The sequence below is a fragment of the Phyllobates terribilis genome, unplaced genomic scaffold (genome assembly GCF_046119375.1).
Source record: "Phyllobates terribilis strain yellow unplaced genomic scaffold, ASM4611937v1 Scaffold_3__8_contigs__length_932513732, whole genome shotgun sequence".
NCBI lineage: Eukaryota > Metazoa > Chordata > Amphibia > Anura > Dendrobatidae > Phyllobates > Phyllobates terribilis.
The window spans coordinates 743,367,090-743,387,798 of NW_027362763.1; the positions used below are offsets into that span (position 1 = coordinate 743,367,090).

Sequence of the window (20,709 nt, forward strand, 5' to 3'; positions counted from 1 at the left end):
CGTTGGCCCGCTGCGCTCCTCCGGCCCCCGTTGGCCCGCTGCGCTCCTCCGGCCCCCGTTGGCCCGCTGCGCTCCTCCGGCCCCCGTTGGCCCGCTGCGCTCCTCCGGCCCCCGTTGGCCCGCTGCGCTCCTCCGGCCCCCGTTGGCCCGCTGCGCTCCTCCGGCCCCCGTTGGCCCGCTGCGCTCCTCCGGCCCCCGTTGGCCCGCTGCGCTCCTCCGGCCCCCGTTGGCCCGCTGCGCTCCTCCGGCCCCCGTTGGCCCGCTGCGCTCCTCCGGCCCCCGTTGGCCCGCTGCGCTCCTCCGGCCCCCGTTGGCCCGCTGCGCTCCTCCGGCCCCCGTTGGCCCGCTGCGCTCCTCCGGCCCCCGTTGGCCCGCTGCGCTCCTCCGGCCCCCGTTGGCCCGCTGCGCTCCTCCGGCCCCCGTTGGCCCGCTGCGCTCCTCCGGCCCCCGTTGGCCCGCTGCGCTCCTCCGGCCCCCGTTGGCCCGCTGCGCTCCTCCGGCCCCCGTTGGCCCGCTGCGCTCCTCCGGCCCCCGTTGATTTGCCACCACTGCTCCTGGTGTCTGACGTTGTCTGCAGCCAATCATGAGCTAAGCGGCTTGTGCCATCAACTCTGGCTGAGCTGCTGCACTCTGTTTTTGACTGCAGCACTATCGATTTGACGTCCGCATTGCAGACAAAATGAGACACCTGGAGCAGCAGTGGAGACTCAGCGCTTGATCTGGGAGGGGTGAGTAAATCTTTTTTTTTTTTTTGTTTAAACAAATTGCGCCAAAGAAGAGTTGATTTCCAAAACCAAAAAACCCCTTTCATTGCACCTCACACAAAGTAAAGAGGCTCCATGCTTCACCGATGGGTGACAACTGCTGGATATAGAGGCAGCTGGACAATCCGTCATAGGTGACGGGGGGTGCTCTCCTCACATTAAGAGCCAACTCAACAAGTTGTGTTTAGGGTAGGTACCATTTCTATTCAGTGCTCAAGAAAAAAAAAAGATCCCAGATCTGTTTCTGCTCAAAACTACAACCACAGTTACACTAAGAATATGAAAAAAGACGCATGTAAACACATGAGGACGTCACCAGCGTGTATGGGGCACCTGTAAACCCAACCCCATTATTGCTGCATGTGATGACACCTTCTTGTTCATTGTACCTTCTTGTACATGTGATTTTATACAGAGACATACTAAGGTGTTGAGGTGGTCATTTAAGTCCGTACAGACCCGTAAAATGAATGCTTGAGGTTATCTTTGTTAGGCGCTCTTAGGATATGATCACATGGCTGAATTTTGGAACTATGTTTCCCTGTGGTCAGCTTTAATTTCGAGCCCTGTCCCCCTTCCCCCTGGTTGGGCCTCGCGTCCAAGCCCCATCCTCCGTCCCCTGGGGTGGGCCTTGCATCTGACCTCCGTCCCCCGGGGTGGGCCTCGCGTCCGAGCCCCTGCCCCATCTTTCCCCGGGGTTGGCCTCGCGTCCGAGCCCCAGCCCCATCTTTCCCCGGGGTTGGCTTAACTTTCAATGAGAGTGGCTCTGATCTATTTATTTATTTTTTTCTCATGCAAATTTAAAGTCCACATCACTTGAAAAAGATTGTTAGACCCTGAGGCAGAAACCCTAGTGGGCAGCCACTAGTGGACTTGCTACCATTGAATTGGGCTGGTCAACGGCTGACGTCTGAGGCTCAGTCTCTGGTTTCTGCCTTGGGTTTCCTTCCTAATCAGCTCTACATATTGGCCAATAGAATTAGCTGAGCAGGTCGGATGGTGGAGACACAAATACTCTTGTAGTAACCAGGGATGGAGGATTGAGTAACAGTTTGGTTTTTGTGATATTTTATTAGTTTTCTGCCTTCTTGCTGCAGTGATTTACTATTTCTCCTATTAAACTGACTACTGAGCAGGGGGCGGCCGGGCTGCAAGCTCCTGTATTGTGAAGGTGCGGTGCAGCAGATGTGCGATTATTATGCTGTGTATACAGCAGATCTGGGCGAGCAGTGGGACGTCTAACGTGTTGATTTTCCACAGCTTACACACAGGAGTGCTGGACATATGGGCCGAGCTGCAGGACATTCACGATGCCTATGGACTGAAGTACCAGTGGGGAGGATCTCACAGCAACAAAAAGCTCCTGCGCTCCCTAGGAATCGACACAAGGAACATAGTATGTTACTTGTACTGCCTGTACTATTGTCTGTTTCTGCAAGCGTCAGGGCCGAATAAAGACTCTATAGGGAAGGAGCAAGCCGCCTGAGTGACCCTGCTAACTAGCAGCTCCTTGGCTGACCTCATGGGCTTAGATACAGCGCTGTGGGTCAGTAATTCTTAACCCCTTTTCTATTGCCAGGACGTCCATCCAACTGTGCGCTCTGCTGATCCTTTGTGCGGCTTTAAATTACCAATCTGGGCCTCCGCCACTTACATTTTCTAATGAAATCAAAGCTCGAAAAGTAAAAGCATATGTAATGGGACATTGGGTCTATTCATATACTGTGAAGTAGTTTCTATAAAAAAATGGAGGGGCCTGTCATGTCAGTGTAGAAAACCGCGGGAGGTTGTTCCTTTCATAAAAGGGTTAATCTAGTTTCAACCAACTAAAAGTTTTTTGTAACAAAAAGTTACCCTGTCCTCTTATACTTTCTGTATAAATTGCAAGATCTCTGCTTGCTGTCATTCAGTAGATCCCTTCCTGCCCTGGTGGTGGATGCACTGCTGCGTTACAGTGGATGTACATTGCTGGGTGTACATCACATGAATAGGGCAGATTTGTATCCACTGGAAGTCGGGTACCATCCTCTTTTCATAGTGATCGCCAACAAGCCCTTTTGGATTACTGCTTGATCTGAATCCCCTTTGCACACACTGACACTGCAGGAACCAAGTGCACACACACAGTGTCAGTATGTGCAGGTGTGTTCTTATCATTCTTCTGTGTGTAGTGGCCGCTCGCCACACACGTACCACACATTAACGAGCGGCTGCTACACATAGGGGAGTGATAAGAACGCACCCACACATACTGACACTGTGTGTGGGCATTTGCTTCCTGCGGTGTCCAAGGAGGATTTAGATCAGGCAGCGCTCCAAAGTGCTCTTCTGTCGATCGCCATGAGGGGAGAGGCGGAAGATGGTGGTTAAGGGGGCAGAACGGTGCACCGAGCTCTTGGTCACGTCAAGGAAGCACTGAAGCCCCCTTGTTTACATATGTAAAAAAAAAAAAAAAAAAAAAAAAAATTTATTTATTTTTTAATAGAAACTAAATTACTAAAATATACAGTATAAGTATGAACTTTATAGGGGCTAAGGCGCTTATAAGAGGGTCTGAATGGTTCAATTTTAGTTTTGGAGGTGACAGATTCCCTTTAAACAAAACTTAAAGGGATATTCCCATCTTCAAGATCTTATCCCAAGTAGTAGTAGCAGCAGCCAATTAGAAATGTAGTTTAGTTCTTCTGATTCGCTATGTCGCTTACCTCATGTGCAGGGCATTGCAGTAGCTTAGGTATCCATGGTTGCAACCAGTAAGGACTAACTAACTGACATGTGTGGTCGTAACCATGGACACCTAAGCTACAGCAGTACCCTGCACATGGGTAAGCGACATAGTGAATCAGAAGAACTATACTACATTTCTTATTGGAGGTATTTGCTAATATTATTATGCCTACTACATATTGGGATAGGATCTTGGTGATGGAAATATAAGGAATTAATGCTGAAAGTGTATTGGAAAATGTTATAACTTTCCAGTACACGGAGAAGCTGTAGTTGCACTTTTTTTTTAAGGTATTGTCTAGTTTGGGATGAAAAAAAGATTATTTTAATGTGAGTAAATAGCAAATGAGGAAACTTTCTAATTCAGTTGAATTAAAAAAGGTGCCCCGATCTTGAGATATCTGGGTCCAGCAGATCCACTTCTGACTCCGTGTCGATACAAGACATTTCACCTTGTGTCAACAAGTGATGTGAATGAAGGGGGCTGTCTGGCAGATTTCAGTAGCTAAGCCAGCCCTCCTCTTATGTATCAATCAGCCAAGAGGCCAGCCAGCCCCCTCCTATACATCACTGGTCACATGCAGAAATGGAGGTGCTGGGACCGGCGCTGATAACTTCAGATCAGGCCAGCTTTCTTAATTCAAGTGTGATGGTAAGTTTCATCCTTTGCATTCTGCACACACTGAAACATTTGTTCCATCCTGGACAACTCCTTTAACCCTTGCAGACTTTTTCTTTGCTTTTTGTGTTTTCTGCCACCTTGATAACACCTTATTTTATTGTTTGCAGCTCTTCACAGGCAATAAGAAGCAGCCTGTGATCGTCCCCATGTACGCAGCGGGTCTGGTAAGCTGTGCAAAATTAGCAACTGATTATGATTGGTATTATTTTGTTGCTTGTATACATTTTGGGATTAGGATTTTTTTTCCACACTCGACTTCTCAGATCTAGTGATTCATAAAAAAAAAAAATCAGGGTGCTGATCTGAGCACGGCTCCGTGGAGCGTCTGCTCCGTGCCGGTGCGTAATATAAAGGTCTTGTCTAATTACAGTAGTAAGAGTCCTCTCGCATAAAATCACTGCAGAAATCCAAAAGATTGTATCCGCATTATAATATGTCTTCGGGTAAGCAGATCAACCCAGCTTATAACTGTGAGCTCATAAAAAAGTTTTTTTTTTTTTGTCCTATGCGGAAATATAGATGATGGCCGGGTCTGAGTTATCTATATCCTCTATAGAACGGTCTGTGAGCGGCGTTGGGGAAGGGGCTCCTGCTAAAGGGAAAATATTAGTATGTAACTTATGGCCATTTAAGTTCTGTTTCGTCGATGTTTGAGCCTTTATTGTATACCACGCTCTGGCATATGTCGCTCATAGGGATTTCTATACACTTAAAAAAATATATACAGGGTGATTCACTCTCTACTTTACCTGGAAAAATTGCTGTAACTTTAAAAAGAGACGATCTATCATACTGCAATTTGCACTGTACATACCTTGGTCCATGAGAAACTGATGTTTTAAAGCAGCTGTTGAAAATGTCCACCGTTCACATCCGAGCACAACTGCACCCGCCGTTGGGTGTATTCCGCAGGACCTTTTTTTGCTGTACATTCTCTTGGAGGCCTGTAATATTCGTGGCTTGTTACTCTAACCCCGACCCTTCAAATGGCCCCAAAATAGAAATATGGCAACAACGGATTCTTTTATCTTGATCGGGCCCTTTCAATTCCGGAATGACAGTGACTCTGTACGGACGAACACAACATTTCTTGACTGCTCGTTGACAAGTGGAATACAACACGTCTGTCTCCTGAGAAGGTCTGTGCAACGATTTACTGGGAGATGCCAGAATTCGCCGTTTCACATCTTGAATTGTTTTCTCCGACAAGTCCTCCATCATGCCTATCCAGTAATGTTTCTGTACGTTTCATCTTCTTCACTAATGACAGATTACACGGGAAGGACGGCGGATTTCGCCTTCCAAACTTCTTTAGAAACTCACTTTGGCTCCTCTTTAAAGACTCCGTTTAAAGCACGCCCCTCCAAACCGTATCTGTACATTGTTAACAAATGAAGAAGGAATTCGACAAGAGTGAAATGCGAGCACCACATACCAACTACCGACGCGCAGAAAGGCGAGCAGCAAGTCTCTCTCATAGTGGAAACGACCGGCGGGGCGACAAGTCGACCACTCGGCACGAGGATGTTTCTTGTCGCTGTCGTTGCTCAGGTTCATTGCACGCTCACTTCTCATGAACCAAAGTATGTACAGTGCAAAACTTAGTACGGTCGACTGTCTCTTTTAGAAGTTACTGCCATTTTTCTGGGTAAAGTAGTGAGTGAATCACCCTGAGTATATACCTGTAGACTATAATCCCACAATGCAGGGTCCTCTCCCATCTACCAGTCTGGTAAATGGGAACTGTAGCTGCATCCAAATATGCACTGGGAGCTTCTCTGGCTCATATGCTGAATGATTTAATTAAATATTCTGTGATCAGAGCCTCTCCGAAACTGAGAGGGTAATCGCCAGTCTTCCAAATGCATCTTTCCAATATTTTTTTAGTTTTTTCACTATTTGGAATCAGGCAGTGGCTCTTTACTTTTTTAGGACAGTTTTTTTTTTTGTGTTTTCATTGGCTGTAAGCCATAATCATCAACATTAACAGATACAAACACCTGAAATAGATCACTCTGTTTGTAATGGCTCTATATATGAGTTTCACTTTTTGTATTGAAGAACTGAAATAAATGAACTTTTTGATTATATTATAATTTTGTGAGATGCACCTGTAATTGGGTGGAAAAAAAATCCTCTAACTCACCCTCCCCAGGTCCAACGTTGCTTCTTCTGTGTTGTTCCTGCCATTTTTGTTTGCAGGCTGTGAGCGGTCATGTCATGACTACAATGCATGTGCTCACTGCAGCCAATCACTGGGCTTAGCGGTGATGTTGATGTTAATGGCTGAGCCAAGTGATTGGCTGCAGCTGTCTCATGCATGGTTTACAGGCTGAAGCGGTCATGTCATGACAAAATCCAGAGCGGCAGTGGAGATTCAGTGCCAGACCTGGGGAAGGTGAGAAAGAGATGATTTTAACAAGGGCAAAGCAGATAGGGTGAAAATGATTATGGATGTAAAGCTCCTTTTAACATTAACGGGGTTGTCTGGGGAAACACATGATCCCCTATCCACTGGGTCGGCAGTGCTCTTGCTCGACTGCTGTTCCATTTACTTCCTATGATGCTGCCCAGCACTGTGCGCAGCTTTTTCCGGCAGTCCCATAGACAAGGAATGGAGCGATGGTCGGGCGTCTGACCTGCTGCCCAATTTTGTATTCTTGATAACAGTGAGTAAACGGATAGGTTCGGGTCCCTGCAGTGGGATAAAATTGTCACTTATTGATGGCTAATAACTTGTTTTCACCGAACAACACCTTGGAATGTATTCAACTAATCCAAAGTTTTCTATACAAGGATTACAAATAAAATAGATATGTATGTATATTGCAGACCAATAAAAGTGCAAAAACGAATAACAAAAACTCCATACAGTGTTCAGATATGCTCTGTCTGCAATCCCCGCACTGAATTACAGGAATATTCTCTGCCATACCAGTGAATGGCCACAAGAGGGCGCTGGCACCACATTTTACTGATGACCGCAGTGTTCTGTATTATTTTGTCAGTTCCTTAGTGTTCTGTTATGTAATGGTCTTCTTCTTATTGGTGTAGGGTATGCTGGAGCCCACCAAGGAGCCGCTCAAGCCTTTATCTGCTGCAGAAAAAATAGCATCTATAGGGCAGTCGTCTCCTGGTCCTCCGGATGACGGTATTTGTTCTTCTGATCAGTTACAGGTACGTACATGTCCAATTCTGTGCTCTCAAACCACAGACATTAGTGAGATTTGTATTTATTAGCTTTACTATTGCTGTTAGGCTGCACATAAAAACTAGCAAAAGGTCATCCATGGCTAAGGCCTGTAAGAAAGGTCAGATGTTTTCCTGATCATCACTGTATTTACCTCCATCCACTGTTCACTGCAGAGCAGCCAATTGAAATTGAAATTGCTTTTTGGCCTGCTTGTCAGGGAAATGGCAAATCCCTCTTAGCAGCATGGCAGAAGATTCCTCCTACAGGGAAAGAAGTTACAGGGGATAATAATATTGGCTGCCAGAGTGGGGAAGGAGACTTATTCTTTCTAACACCGACCCTTCAGAATCCAAGATTAGCAGTGGTATGAAAGGGCATAGATGATGGCAAGATATACATAAGTTTTTTGTTTTTTTTTGCTATGCTAAATTACTTCTTGAAAATGATTAATAAGATAGCGACTTTTCGGTTAAGTCTGATCTGATCTTTTACTAAAGGAATATCCCAATTTCTGCCATGAGTGACTATGATGGGAACACCCCTTTTAAATTGCCTAAATTTCTATTTTATTTTTTTAATTCCTTCATTGGTTTAATATGAAATGTCGCTGAATCTCTCTCATGTGATTTTCAAGGGACTTTCTCATTACTTAATTTTTTTTTTTTTCCCATTATCTAGTTTCTAGTGATGTCATTCAAATATTTTACCAGTAAGCAAAACATTTCCATCCGCGACCTCCCCTAAATGCCGCAGCGGCAGCAGTGACGTCTGTAACCCCAATCTGTAAGGCTCCATCACTGCGTTACATAAGTGATTTATATAGACAATGCAGTGCACAAAGAAGTGGAAATAAGGACAGCGATAAATCCTGGGCTCAGATGGGTGTCCTAGATGTCGTGCTCCACTTATGATCCTTGTATGGCCATAGTGGAGAGCTGCAGAACTCCTCACACTGTGCACAGCTGGGGGGCTACTGCAACCGGACCCCCAGAGGTCAGGATGGTTCCTCACCACCACCACTTCAATGAACCAAATCCGAGGGCCTGTGGCACCACCAGCTGTCCCATTGCACTAGTCTCCCCTTTTATATTCTTTAGCAGGAGAATTACTGAGGACTTTACCTGACTAACCACAGTTTGCATAGCAAGTGATCTGAATTAGCCATTTAGGACACGTTCACGACTTAGCTGATGATGAACGCCCACAGGGGAAAATCTGCACTAAGTTGCACTCTAGATTTTGGTAAAGAAAAACAAAAAATGAAGAAAATTCTGAGATATGGTCCAAGAAATAATTGAACAAAGGTGAACCTGATGAGATGAAAAATGCCTTTATTGCAGTAATTTGTGCATGTGCTGGCACAGAAGACGCTCACATAAATCGCAAAACATGCAAGATAGATAAAAGAGCAGCATATATGTCAACTATACGGGTATGTAATCATTTGTTCAGATCCATCTGAAGTGCAGTAGTGCAAACAGCAATGAGACCTGGATCAAAAAAAGTCCTATATATAATGTTAAATATAGTAATAATATTTATTTATTCATAATGAAATACGGAGTGAAGCAAAGTGCTAATGTGCAAAGGATACTACTATGTAATAAATGAGAACTAATTATCTGTATACAGAATGGTCTGAAGTGACTCCTTTGCTATAATATATGTTCAGTCTACAAATGGAGCAGATCATTATGCAAAAATAGTAATAATAAACCTTTAATTCGTCAAAGGAATATGATAATATCAAACCCAAAATGCTGCAGAACAATGAATGGACACCGAACATAACAATCTAAGCAACTGGTAACCTCACTGTGTAAGACATAGCATTGTAGATGGTGTCTTGCTAGCAAATTACTGCAGTAAAGGCATGTTTTATCTCATTAGGTTTCCCTTTATTGAATTATTTCTTAGACCGGATCTCGGCATTTTCATCTTTGGTTTTTCTAGTTTATTTCCGAGTGGTTTCCAGTATGGACCTTAAGCATATTTATATATACAGATCCGATATATTACAGTTACTTATAATATTAATATGCTTATCTCTAGATATTGGTGCAGATTTGGCGGTGTGAAAATCCGTAGCATAAATTGACATGTTTTTGGGTGGCAGAACCGAAACTATTGTCAATTTCCGCAGCATTTTTTCCCTGCCGGGCGTTGATATTTAACACCATGTCCCCTATGCTTGTACTGTACATCCTGATGGAACATATGAGGCCTATGTGGCCCCTGCGGACTGACATATAAATGCAGGAAAGTTTCTTGTCTGCCGCTGTACTTCTAATGCAATTGCTAGCTAATCATTCTGCTGTTTCCTCCGCAGGAATCCCTCCCGCCTGTCCAGTTTGACTGGAGTAGCAGTGGCCTTACCAACCCCTTAGATGGTACGTCTCTCCGCAGAGCCTCTAGCATCAGAGCTAGACATGAGAAAGCGTCACAGTCCACACAGTCTCCTCTCTGCTGACCTTCCCCTTGTCTTTTTAGTGTTTTCTTGGGAAATTCAGGCTTTCTTTCTTCATCCCTTGCTCAGCATGAACCGATAGATGAGTGTGTTATACAATGGCAGACACTGAGACTGGGTGTATCTTACAGTCTCCAGGCGCAGTAGTGCCCTGCTGCCATCATATTGTACATGTTCGTTGGCATGTATCACTCGGTTGCTTTATAATGTGCTCGGATCCAGTATTACATGGTCATTTATATATCTTATTTATTTATTAACTAATAACCAGTTGAAGAACAAGGTATGTCCAGTTTGCTTCTTTTTCTTTTCATTTTTACTCTAATCTCTGACATTTCCTGTATTCTTTACTAGTCTGCACCTTGCAACTCATGGTCATCTGTATTTTACCTTCATAATCTTTACTGCTGTCAATTACTTGCAGAAGTGACAGTGAACGGTGGAAAAGTGACGTCTGATACGCTTTCGGAAATACGTCTTTACCTAAGCTTAAAGGGATCCTGCCAGCACATCACATTTTTTTAGGTGCTTGCACTGAAAATGTTCCTTTATATGTTGAGATCTGATTTGCTGGTCATGATAAATCTGAAATAAATGTCATATGCAGCTGAAGCTTGTCTGCGCAAATTTTGTAGAAGCAGAATGCTGGATTGACACTTCCGGCCTGATTTGCACAAGTCTTCTACATTAGATTTGTCACGACTTGTGCAGTAGATCTCTACAAAAAAAAGTTATCATTTTTATTTGGGTACCTGTACAACCATACCACTACATCCATACTTTAAAAAAATTGTGCTGACATGCTGACTCACCTGGCAATATAAAACCCCCCTTATAGATAATGTTAGATATACCATTATTATTGTGACGCTAAAGCATTGCCTGGTGTAGACAAGCCCTCTCCATTTACTACACACGTGGTCAAAATTGTTGGTACCCCTCGTTTAATGAAAGAAAAACCCACAATGGTCACAGAAATAATTTGAATCTGACAAAAGTAATAATAAATTAAAAATCTATGAAAATGAACAAATGAAAGTCAGACATTGCTTTTCAACCCTGCGTCCACAGAATTGGAACAAAAAAAAATTAAACTCATGAAATAGGCCTGGACAGAAATGATGGTTCTTCTTAACTTAATATTTTGTTGAACAACCTTTTGAGGCAATCGCTACAATCAAACGATTCCTGTAACTGTCAATGAGACTTCTGCACCACTCGACAGGTATTTTGGCCCACTCCTCGTTAGCAAACTGCTCCAGTTGTCTCGTGTTTGAAGGTTGCCTTTTCCAGACGGCATGTTTCAGCTCTTTCCAAAGATGCTCAATAGGATTTAGGACAGGGCTCAGAGAAGGCCACTTCAGAATATTCTAGTGTTTATTCGTACCCCCATGACAGCACCACGAGAGATAGGATCCGCCCATCAAGGACAGGAAACCTACAGGTTAAAAAGGGCGGCACCTCTCTCCCACCTCAGTTTAGGTTTCCTGTTCTTGATGGGAGACCTATCAGGCTTACCTGCAGGAAGAAGAAAGGATCTCTTGCCCCAGATGGAATAGACAGGGTGCTGGGGCGGTGAAGTCCCTGCCCTGGTCGGTTCTGGACTTCTGGAGACGCCACGGCAGGGCTCATTGGGGCACCTACGTGTGCGTTGCGGTGAGCGTGACATCCCCTCTTGCTGAGGTGGATTGTCCACTATGTGTGGCTGTCCGCATGCGGGCAACCCACCCCCGCTACACTATGCAGGAGGTCTGCACGTATTTCCAGTGCGCCGGAGGCTTCCGCCGGAAGTGGGCGTGGTTCGCGTGCGAGACCAGGAAGCGCCGCATGCGAGCGAGCGAGGATGCCGGAGCGGGGCTCTGTCACCGCTGACGGGGGGGGGGGGGGAACTTACCATACAGGTACCAGGTATGGCCAGTATAAAAAGGACCTGGCAGCATACAGAGGTGCTTCCCAGCCCATTGTTTTTTCAATATGGGAGATTCACAAGAGCAGCCATCAAATCAGCAAGAACTGCTGCAGGAGCAGCCCTCTGGGGAGCCCTCACAACAGGCGGTGCAACGTCGTTCCCGGTCTGGGTCCAGTCTTTCAACTAGGAAGTTCACCGCAAAAAGCAGGAAGGAAGGTCCTATTGTTCGGAGTGATTCTCCGCCGGTTAAGAAGGATTCCTCTGTTTCTACGGTACCACATATTCCAGGGGGTAAGTGGAATGTTTGTGAAAGTTCTACTAATTCTTCTTCTACTTCTCTGTCTATAATTTTTTCAGACCAAGAAATGTTCATTTAAATCAAAACCTAAGGAATGTGCCCTATGCAGCAACCCGCTCCCTGATGCATATGTTAAGAAATTGTGCCAACCTTGTATTGACAGGGTGATGACGGAAGAAACCCCGGGGTTTTCCTTAGGTCTAAAGACTTTAATTAAAGAATAAATAGGCAAGGATTTGCGAGGGAATTCTGAGCCCATGCATTTTCCTCAGGACCCTCAGCCAGACTCAAGACTCTGATATCTCAGACATTTCTTCCTCTTCCCTCTCTTCCTCTGAAAGCGAGTCTGATAGACACTGTTTTCCTCTGAATGAGGTTGATGCCTTGGTAAAAGCTGTCCGAACTACCATGGGCAGCATTCCTCCCTCCTTCAAAAGGAGGTATCCGTTTGATGATGCCGCAAGTTCCTCTTGGTCAAAGGCACCAAAGCTAGATGTTGCCATTGCTAAGGTATCAAAGAAGTCTTCTCTCCCCTTCGATGACATGGGAGCATTAAGAGACCCCCTGGACAGACGAGCAGATACCTTTTTGAAAGGTGCATGGGAGACTACTGCAGGAGCAGCCACCTGCACATCCAGAGCCCTGATGGTCTGGCTGGAGCAGCAAGACAACCAACTGAAGAAGGGTGCCTCCAGGAAGGATATTATTTCTTCCCTTTCCCTAGTCCAGGGTGCAGCGGCCTTTCTTGCTGAAGTGTCTGCGGACTCAGTTAGACTGGCAGCGAAATCATCAGCTCTATCAAATGCTGCTCGGAGAGCTCTATGGCTTAAATGCTGGCCTGGAGATGTACAAACAAAATCTAGACTTTGTACAATTCCTTGTGAAGGGCAATATCTTTTCGGCCAAACCATGGATGAACTTTTGGAAAAAGCTGGAGATCCTAAGAAGGGGTTTCTGTCTGTATCTCTGCCCTCTCTTAAGAAATCCTTTCGGAGAAAGAAATTTGTCCGAAGAAGATTTTTTTAGAGAACAGGAAAAATTCGAAGAAAGAGGTCGCAAAGGTAGAGGCCTAATCTTTGGTTCTTGTTCCAAAGATGAGCAGAAGCCAGGGAAATCACAATCGGCCCAGGTGGGAGGGAGATTGTCGTTGTTTTTCCCAGCCTGGGAACATATTACACATAGCAGTTGGATTTTGAGCCTAATTAGATTTGGTCTTAAATTTCAATTTCAAACCCTTCCTTACAGAAGATTCATGATTATTCCCTCTGGTTCCTCCCCAGAGCGGCAGACGGCCCTCGTATCGGAGATTCAAGACCTAATAAAGAAAAACGTCCTGATTGAGGTTCCGAAAACAGAAGAGGGATACGGATTCTACTCCACCCTCTTCCTGGTCCCCAAACCAGATGGGCACTTCAGGACAATCATAAATTTAAGATCCTTAAATAGTTTTCTTAAAATAGATACCTTTAAAATGGAATCATTAAAAACGACAATAAAATTACTTTTTCCCCACTTTGTTATATGGTGGTCTTGGATCTTAAAGACGCATATTACCATGTTCCCATTCATAATGATTATCAAAAGTATTTGAGGGTGGCCATTAAAATAAAAGGGGTAGTAAAACACTTCCGGTATACCGCCCTTCCCTTTGGGTTGGCAATAGCCCCGAGAGTTTTTACCAAACTAGTGGCAGAGGTTATGGCCCATATAAGAGAAAAAGACATCTTGATAATCCCTTACCTTGATGATTTTCTGATAGTGGGGGACTCCTTTGTACAATGCGAAGCCCACCTTCAAGTGACAATTTCTGTCCTAGAAGGCCTAAGTTGGTTTCTAAATCTGGAAAAATCTAGGTTGACCCTACAAAAGGCTCAACAGTTCCTGGGGGTTATTTTAGATTCAGAAAGACACAGTTATGCCATTTGTCAGAGGAAAAGATTGCAAAAATCCAGGGCCTAGTGAAGCAATGTATGGATAGACCCTCTGTCACTCCATAGAGACGTGTCATTATTGGGGACCCTGACCTCAAGTTTTACCGCGGTGCGTTGGTCCCAGTTTCACTCAAGGGCACTTCAATGGGATATATTATATAACCACTCAATTCTAGATGGTCATCTAGACCAGGAATTCACCTTGGCCCCTCGCTCCTTACAATCAATCCCTTCGTTAGTGGTTGGTATACACTAATCTTTCTAGGGGAGTCCCTTGGGAAAGTAAACCTACTGCAGTCTTGACTATGGATGCAAGTTCTACAGGTTGGGGAGCTCATTTTGAAGGTAACTTAATTCAGGGGACCTGGTCAACCAATGAGGTACAGTTTTCCTCGAATGTTAAGGAGCTTTTGGCAGTTGATCATGCGCTCAATGGATTCCTTGTATATTTACAGGGCCAGGATGTCTGCATACTCTCGGACAATCAAGTGACAGTAGCATATATAAATCCTCAAGGGGGAACCCTTTCAAAAGACTTAATGAGAGTAGCAGACAAACTTCTTTAGAAAGCAGAAGAACATCTCTCCCTTTCTGCTGTACATCTAAGAGGAAAAGAAAATGTCAGAGCAGATTTTCTCAGCCGCAATTCCCTAAAAGAAGGAGAATAGTCCTTGAACCCTCAGATATTCTCCAAGATTGTTGCAATGTGGGGTCTTCGAACAGTGGACTTGTTTGCGACAAAATACAATCGGAAGGTGGCAACGTTTTGTTCTCTAAACCCCAGAGAAAGGCCCCTGGCAGTGGACGCCTTCATGATTCCCTGGGAGTTTCCTTTGGCGTATGCATTCCCTCCTATGATCCTGCTTCCGTCAGTCATAAGGAAAATCAGGGCCGACAAAGCCAGAATAATCCTCATATGCCCCTTTTGGCCCAAGAGACCATGGTTCTCTTGTCTCCAGAGAATGTCAATATCAGACACCTGGGTCCTTCCGGAGATTCCGGACCTTCTCACTCAGGGTCCAGTTTCCCATCCTCCAGCCTCAAATCTCCATTTAACAGCATGGAATTTGAAAGGGCACTGTTAACCAGCAAAAGGTTTTCCACGAATTTAGTAAACACTGTATGTAGCAGAAAGCCCGTTACTACCCGCATCTATGCTAGAACTTGGAGGAAGTTCCTGTCCTTTTCAGAATTCAAACCAGAGGATGGGATCCCTATTGGGAAGATACTAGAATTTCTACAGCGGGGTTTAGAACAGGGCCTAACCACTAGTACATTGAAAGTACAAGTTTCGGCTTTAGGAGCCTTCTTTTCTTTTGATATAGCGGCAAATTATTGGGTAGCATGGTTTATAAAAGCCTCTTTCAGGTGTAGACCTATTATTAAATCCAGATCCTCTCCCTGGGATTTAAACCTGGTCTTAAATGCCTTGACTAACCCTCCCTTCGAGCCCCTAGATTCAACCTCCCATAAAATTATTCTTCTTAAAACAGCCCTGTTAGTTGCCCTAACTTCGGCCAGAAGAGTAAGTGACATACAGGCTCTTTCTATGTCCCCACCTTTTACTCGAATTCTGGATGATAGAATTGTACTAAGGCCTGACCCAGCCTTTCTTCCAAAAGTAGTCTCAAGATTTCATAGGACTCAAGAGGTAAATCTTCCAACTTTTTGTTTTCCCCCTAAAAATCAGAAAGAGGAGAGACTACACACATTAGATGTTAGGAGGTGCGTACTTAAATATCTGGAGGTCTCACAGAGTTTTAGGAAAGATAGTTCCCTATTTATATGCCATCAGGGGGCTAGGAAAGGTTGTAAAGCTTCAAAATCTACAATTGCGAGGTGGATTAGAGAGGCCATCACCCTCGCTTACTCTTCGGGAGATAAGGAAGTACCGGAGGGGTTGAGGGCACACTCCACCAGAGCAGTAGCAACTTCCTGGGCCGAGAAAACGGGGTTTCCATCGATGACCTATGTAAGGCTGCCACCTGGTCTTCTCCCTCCACCTTCTATAGGCATTATAGGTTAGATTTGGGTGATTCCTCTGATCTCACCTTTGGGAGAAGGGTGCTTCAGGCTGTGGTCCCTCCCTAATCTCCTTCGTCTCTGTAATTCTCTCGTGGTGCTGTCATGGGAGTACGAATAAAGCCTTAGTTACTTACCGGTAACAGGATTTTTCGGAGCCCATGACGGCACCCTTATATTCCCTCCCTACACTGGTGTTTTGCACCCCCGTGAGGTTACTTTCCTTTTTTGCACCCTCGGGGGAAGTTAGTTAAAGTCATTGGCTTAAAATGAATATTATGGTTTTTTGTCTTGTTGTAATTAACCTTGGTGGTCCTCTCATGCTCTGTTAACTTAAACTGAGGTGGGAGAGAGGTGCCGCCCTTTTTAACCTGTAGGTTTCCTGTCCTTGATGGGCGGATCCTCTCTCTCGTGGTGCTGTCATGGGCTCCGAAAAATCCCGTTACCGGTAAGTAACTAAGGCTTTTTCCTCTTAGCCATTTTGGGTGTTTTTAGCTGTGTGTTTTGGGTTATTATTCTGTTGCAAGACCCATGGCCTGCAACTGAGACCAAGCTTTCTGACACTGGGCAGCACATTTCTCTCTAGAATCCCTTGACAGTTTTGAGATTTCATTGTACCCTGCACAGATTCAAGACACCCTGTGCCAGATGCAGCAAAGCAGCCCCAGAACATAAGAGCCTCCTCCATGTTTCACAGTAGGGACAGTGTTCTTTTCATATCACCCATGACAGCACCACAACGAGAGAGGGGATTGCCCTTCCAGGACAAGAAACCTACAGAATAGAAGGGCGGTGCCTCTCCACCACCTCAGTTGGTTTCCTGTCCTCGAGGGGGAACCTTGTTAAAACGGCAGCAGAAGAAAGAAGAGAAGATTATTCCCAGACCTGGGCCGGTCGGTTTCCAACAAGGCACAGTCTCTGCTGCGTCCGGCGCCAGGTTCCTGGAAGCGCCATGGTGGGTCCAAGGGGGCCTGTTCCGTCGGACGGGCACGAGCAGCAGCCGCTCCATTACCTTATGGTGGCCTGGCAGCCGCGCATCCCGGTTGCGCAGGCGCAGGATGCTATCCAGGAAATTGCGCCCTAAGACACACGCCGGTGAAAAAAGAAGTAGTGGAGACCCATGTCTTCTAACATGTTTCCGGCTACTAGCCATGTTTTGTACCAGCCTGCGGCCCTGATGACGATCGTACCGGAGGGTCCTTGATGGGAGAACCTTAGACAGGCTTACCTGTTGAAGATCCGGATACGACTGAGCGGCGCCTCTGCCTGGGGTCGGCAGCTCCAGCTCCGTGCATCAGTGGAAAAGCTGCTGTGGAACTGCGCCCCTTTCTGGGGTCGGCAGCTCCAGCTCTACACGTCAGTGAGAGAGCAGCTGTGGAACTGCTCCCCTGTCTGGGGTCAGCAGCTCCAGCTCTGCACATCAATGGGAGCACCTGTTGAGCTGCGCCCCTGTCTGGGTCAGCAGCTCCAGCTTTGATTGGCGCATTATTGGAGGCGCCCCTGCCTGGGGTTGACCACCCCAGTAGTGCTCAGGCACGGCCGGATGGAGCGGAACAATGCCTGTGACTTGGTCCAGCCTCCGAATCCGTACAGCTGGTGGTGAGTGATCTTCGTGAATGTTTACCTTGTTTATGGGGCCCTTTCCTTGTTATGGTTACTAGGAAAGGCTGAAGGATGTTGGCGCAAAACTCAAAAATGTGTGTGTGTGTGTGTGTGTGTGTGTGTGTGCGTGCGCGCGTGCGCGCGCTCTGTAAGACCCCATCTGGGCCAAGGGCCTCGTGCTTTAAATTTGGCTTCAGGACGGAAGCTGGACCTTAGACCTCTAGGCTAAAGTTAGCCACATGTCTGGGCCGCACAGAGCCTCATGATTGGGCTTCAGAATTTACCACCAAAATGAGCTTCAATCTGCTTAGTAAATGTTAAAGTAACACTCAGAGGTTTTTAAGTTTTGTCCTCCAGTCTGTTTACTCCATCCATAGGACGACACATGGTGTTAATACAGCACATGGTCTCTGTGAAGATCTGCTGTCTTGCTGCGTCTTATCAGTTGGCTCCTTCGGGTGGGGCTATTCTGACAATTGAGATATACCACCCAAAGGAAAGGTTTATCCTTCATTCACATGGATTACTCTTTTAAATAAAAATCTGAGCCCAGTGCCTCACAGTGAGTTACAAAGCCTCTTAGCGCTTCACAAAGAGCACATCATAGCGCCTTATATCACATCATAGTGCCTCACAGCGCCTCTGGCACATCATAGTGCCACATAGCACATCACAGTGCCTCATAGCATAGCGCTTTATAGCGCTTCATAGTGCCTCATTGCACATCATAGTGCCTCATAGCATAGCGCTTTATAGCACATCATAGTGCCTCACGGCATATAGCGCCTCATAGCGCCTCGTGGCACATCATAGTGCCTCATAGCACATCTGTCATAGCACATCATAGTGCCTCATAGCATAGCGCTTCATAGCACATCATAGCATAGTGCGTCATAGCGCCTCATGGCACATCATAGCATAGTGCTTCATAGCACATCATTGTGCCTCATGGTACATCATAGCATAGTGCCTCATAGCATAGCACTTTATAGCACATCATAATGCCTCACATCGCCTCATGGCACCTCATAGTGCGTCATAGCATAGCGCTTCATAGTACATCATAGTGCCTCATGGCGCGTGATAGCAGGGTGCCTCATGGCGCGTGATAGCAGGGTGCCTCATGGCGCGTCATAGCAGGGTGCCTCATGGCGCGTCATAGCATAACATATCATACTGCCTTTTAGTACCTCATGGGGCCTCAGTGTCTCTCGGTGCTTTAGGGTGCCCCTGTGCCTTGTAGTGCTTTATAGGGAGTCTGTGCCTTGTAGCGCCCCTGTGCCTCATAGTCCCTCTATGTAAAGGTACTATATGCACAACTAAGTTTGTCTGACAAAACCAAGTTCAGCGACTCTAAACTGTGCATGGCAAGCTTACCGAATTCAGGGGGAAAAATATCCTAGCCTCTATTTTGATACAGAGGGTGGCAGTATTCCTGGCTGGTGCTCAGCTGGCTCTGTGGAAGGCCGGTTGGAGGCAGGTGACAATAAGAGCGCTTCCTTAGTTTTGCAGGTTAATAATAAACCTTGTAGGGTTTCACTCTTAAAGGTAGGAGGCATCATGTAGTGCTCATACAGCCATTGTGGGTTTGGTCCAATCGAGTGCAGTTTTATTGCTTTTTACAGGTTGCACAGAAGTCATAAACATTAATATTTCTGGTCTTGTCCAAGCTCTGACTAAATAGGACAGACCCAGACTACTCATATACAACTCAGGTAACCCAGCTTGATCAAGCAAAACAATATTTATCCAGGGCAACCACTGATACTTGTGGAGTCTGACCTGTGTCTCTGATTAGCTCCAAGACGCATACCATCTGCTCTGCTCTCCAGCAGTCTGACTAAGGTGAACGCCTAGCCTGCTCTGGTGCTTAGCTCTCCAGGTGCCCTAATCAAGACCTATTATTTAACCCAGGCCTACCTGGGTTTGCTACAACCCAAGTGGGCTGTACAGATTCCTGAGAGTTAGATCATTGGAAATGGACTCTATAAGACCTGCCAGTAAATCTGCAGTTCCAGATTGCTATATAGTAGTATAGGCGTTTAAGGAGGTATACAATCAGGTTCCAATTCACATGAAACATCAAATTTCCTGAGAATAGTTCTTGGCATAAAATGAGGATTTAGGCTTTGTTTGTGTCCTTCCATTCAGATGTTAATGAGCCTTAAGGCTTTATGGAGAATTATAGTAGTTAGGACAACTCTCATATTGAAGGAAGAGGCATTGACAATAGTTTACCTCAACTATTTCGGGATTATGGGCAGATCCATCGAGCGCTGCAGAACTCACTGGGCAGTGAGTAAGAGTTGTGGTCTCCCAAGGTAGAATAAGGAGTCCAGCTATATGTCAAAATTAATAAGCAGTCTGGCCACAACTCTGGACAAGGCAATATTGCTGTTAGTAACTCTAATCTCCTACATTCCAGTAGTAGCATGGTCACAGGTACACACCCGTGGGCTTCCTCTAAAGACCCGGTTCCTCTAACCTAAAGAAGCTTTAGACAGTATATAAGAAAGCTCCATTCATCTATACATGGTCACCATGTGAAGGTCTTGTCATACAACAGAGTAGCTTTATCTTACGTAAACCATTATGGAGGAACTCTTCCAAGATCCCTAATGACACTTATGTCTAATCAGTTCAGATGGCGAAGTATCGCCTTTTATCTTTAACAGCACCTCGTATAAAGAGGAAGAGCATTGCAAGTGGACCTTTTTAGCCGTAGACTACTGGAACAGAGTCCAACCTTCATTGAATAAGCAAGGAATGTGAAAGTGAGTTTTGGATCTAGGCCCATGTTCAGTCCAAAGATGGCACCCTTGGATCTGAATCCAGTGCTTACGGCTCTAACAAGCCTTCGCTTGAACCCATGGATTCAGGGTCTTCACCTTTAAAGACTATTATCTCGATGGCCCTGACTTCAGCATGGTAAGTTAGTGACATTCAAGCTTTGTCGGTTAATCCTTTGTTTATACGGATCCTAGAAGATGGGCTGGTTCCGGACCTACCCTATCTTCCGAAGATGGCTTTCAATTTCCATAGAAGTCAGGAAATTGTGCACCCTACTTTCTGTGCTAATCCAGGGAATCCATGGCAGAACAATAAGAAAGCAGA

The 20,709-nt window shown here is 45.6% G+C and overlaps 1 protein-coding gene across 2 annotated transcripts in view; it reads left to right on the forward strand.

The window, feature by feature from the left end:
• The window catches only part of AFTPH (aftiphilin), a 67,116-nt gene that overhangs the window by 24,547 nt on the left and 21,860 nt on the right, over positions 1-20,709 (forward strand). For both annotated transcript variants that reach the window (XM_073672159.1, XM_073672160.1), the window contains exons 4-7: positions 2,025-2,160; positions 4,281-4,337; positions 7,228-7,350; positions 9,696-9,756. In XM_073672159.1, coding sequence (XP_073528260.1) covers positions 2,025-2,160; positions 4,281-4,337; positions 7,228-7,350; positions 9,696-9,756 — 377 coding nt within the window. The remainder of the gene's footprint in view (positions 1-2,024; positions 2,161-4,280; positions 4,338-7,227; positions 7,351-9,695; positions 9,757-20,709) is intronic.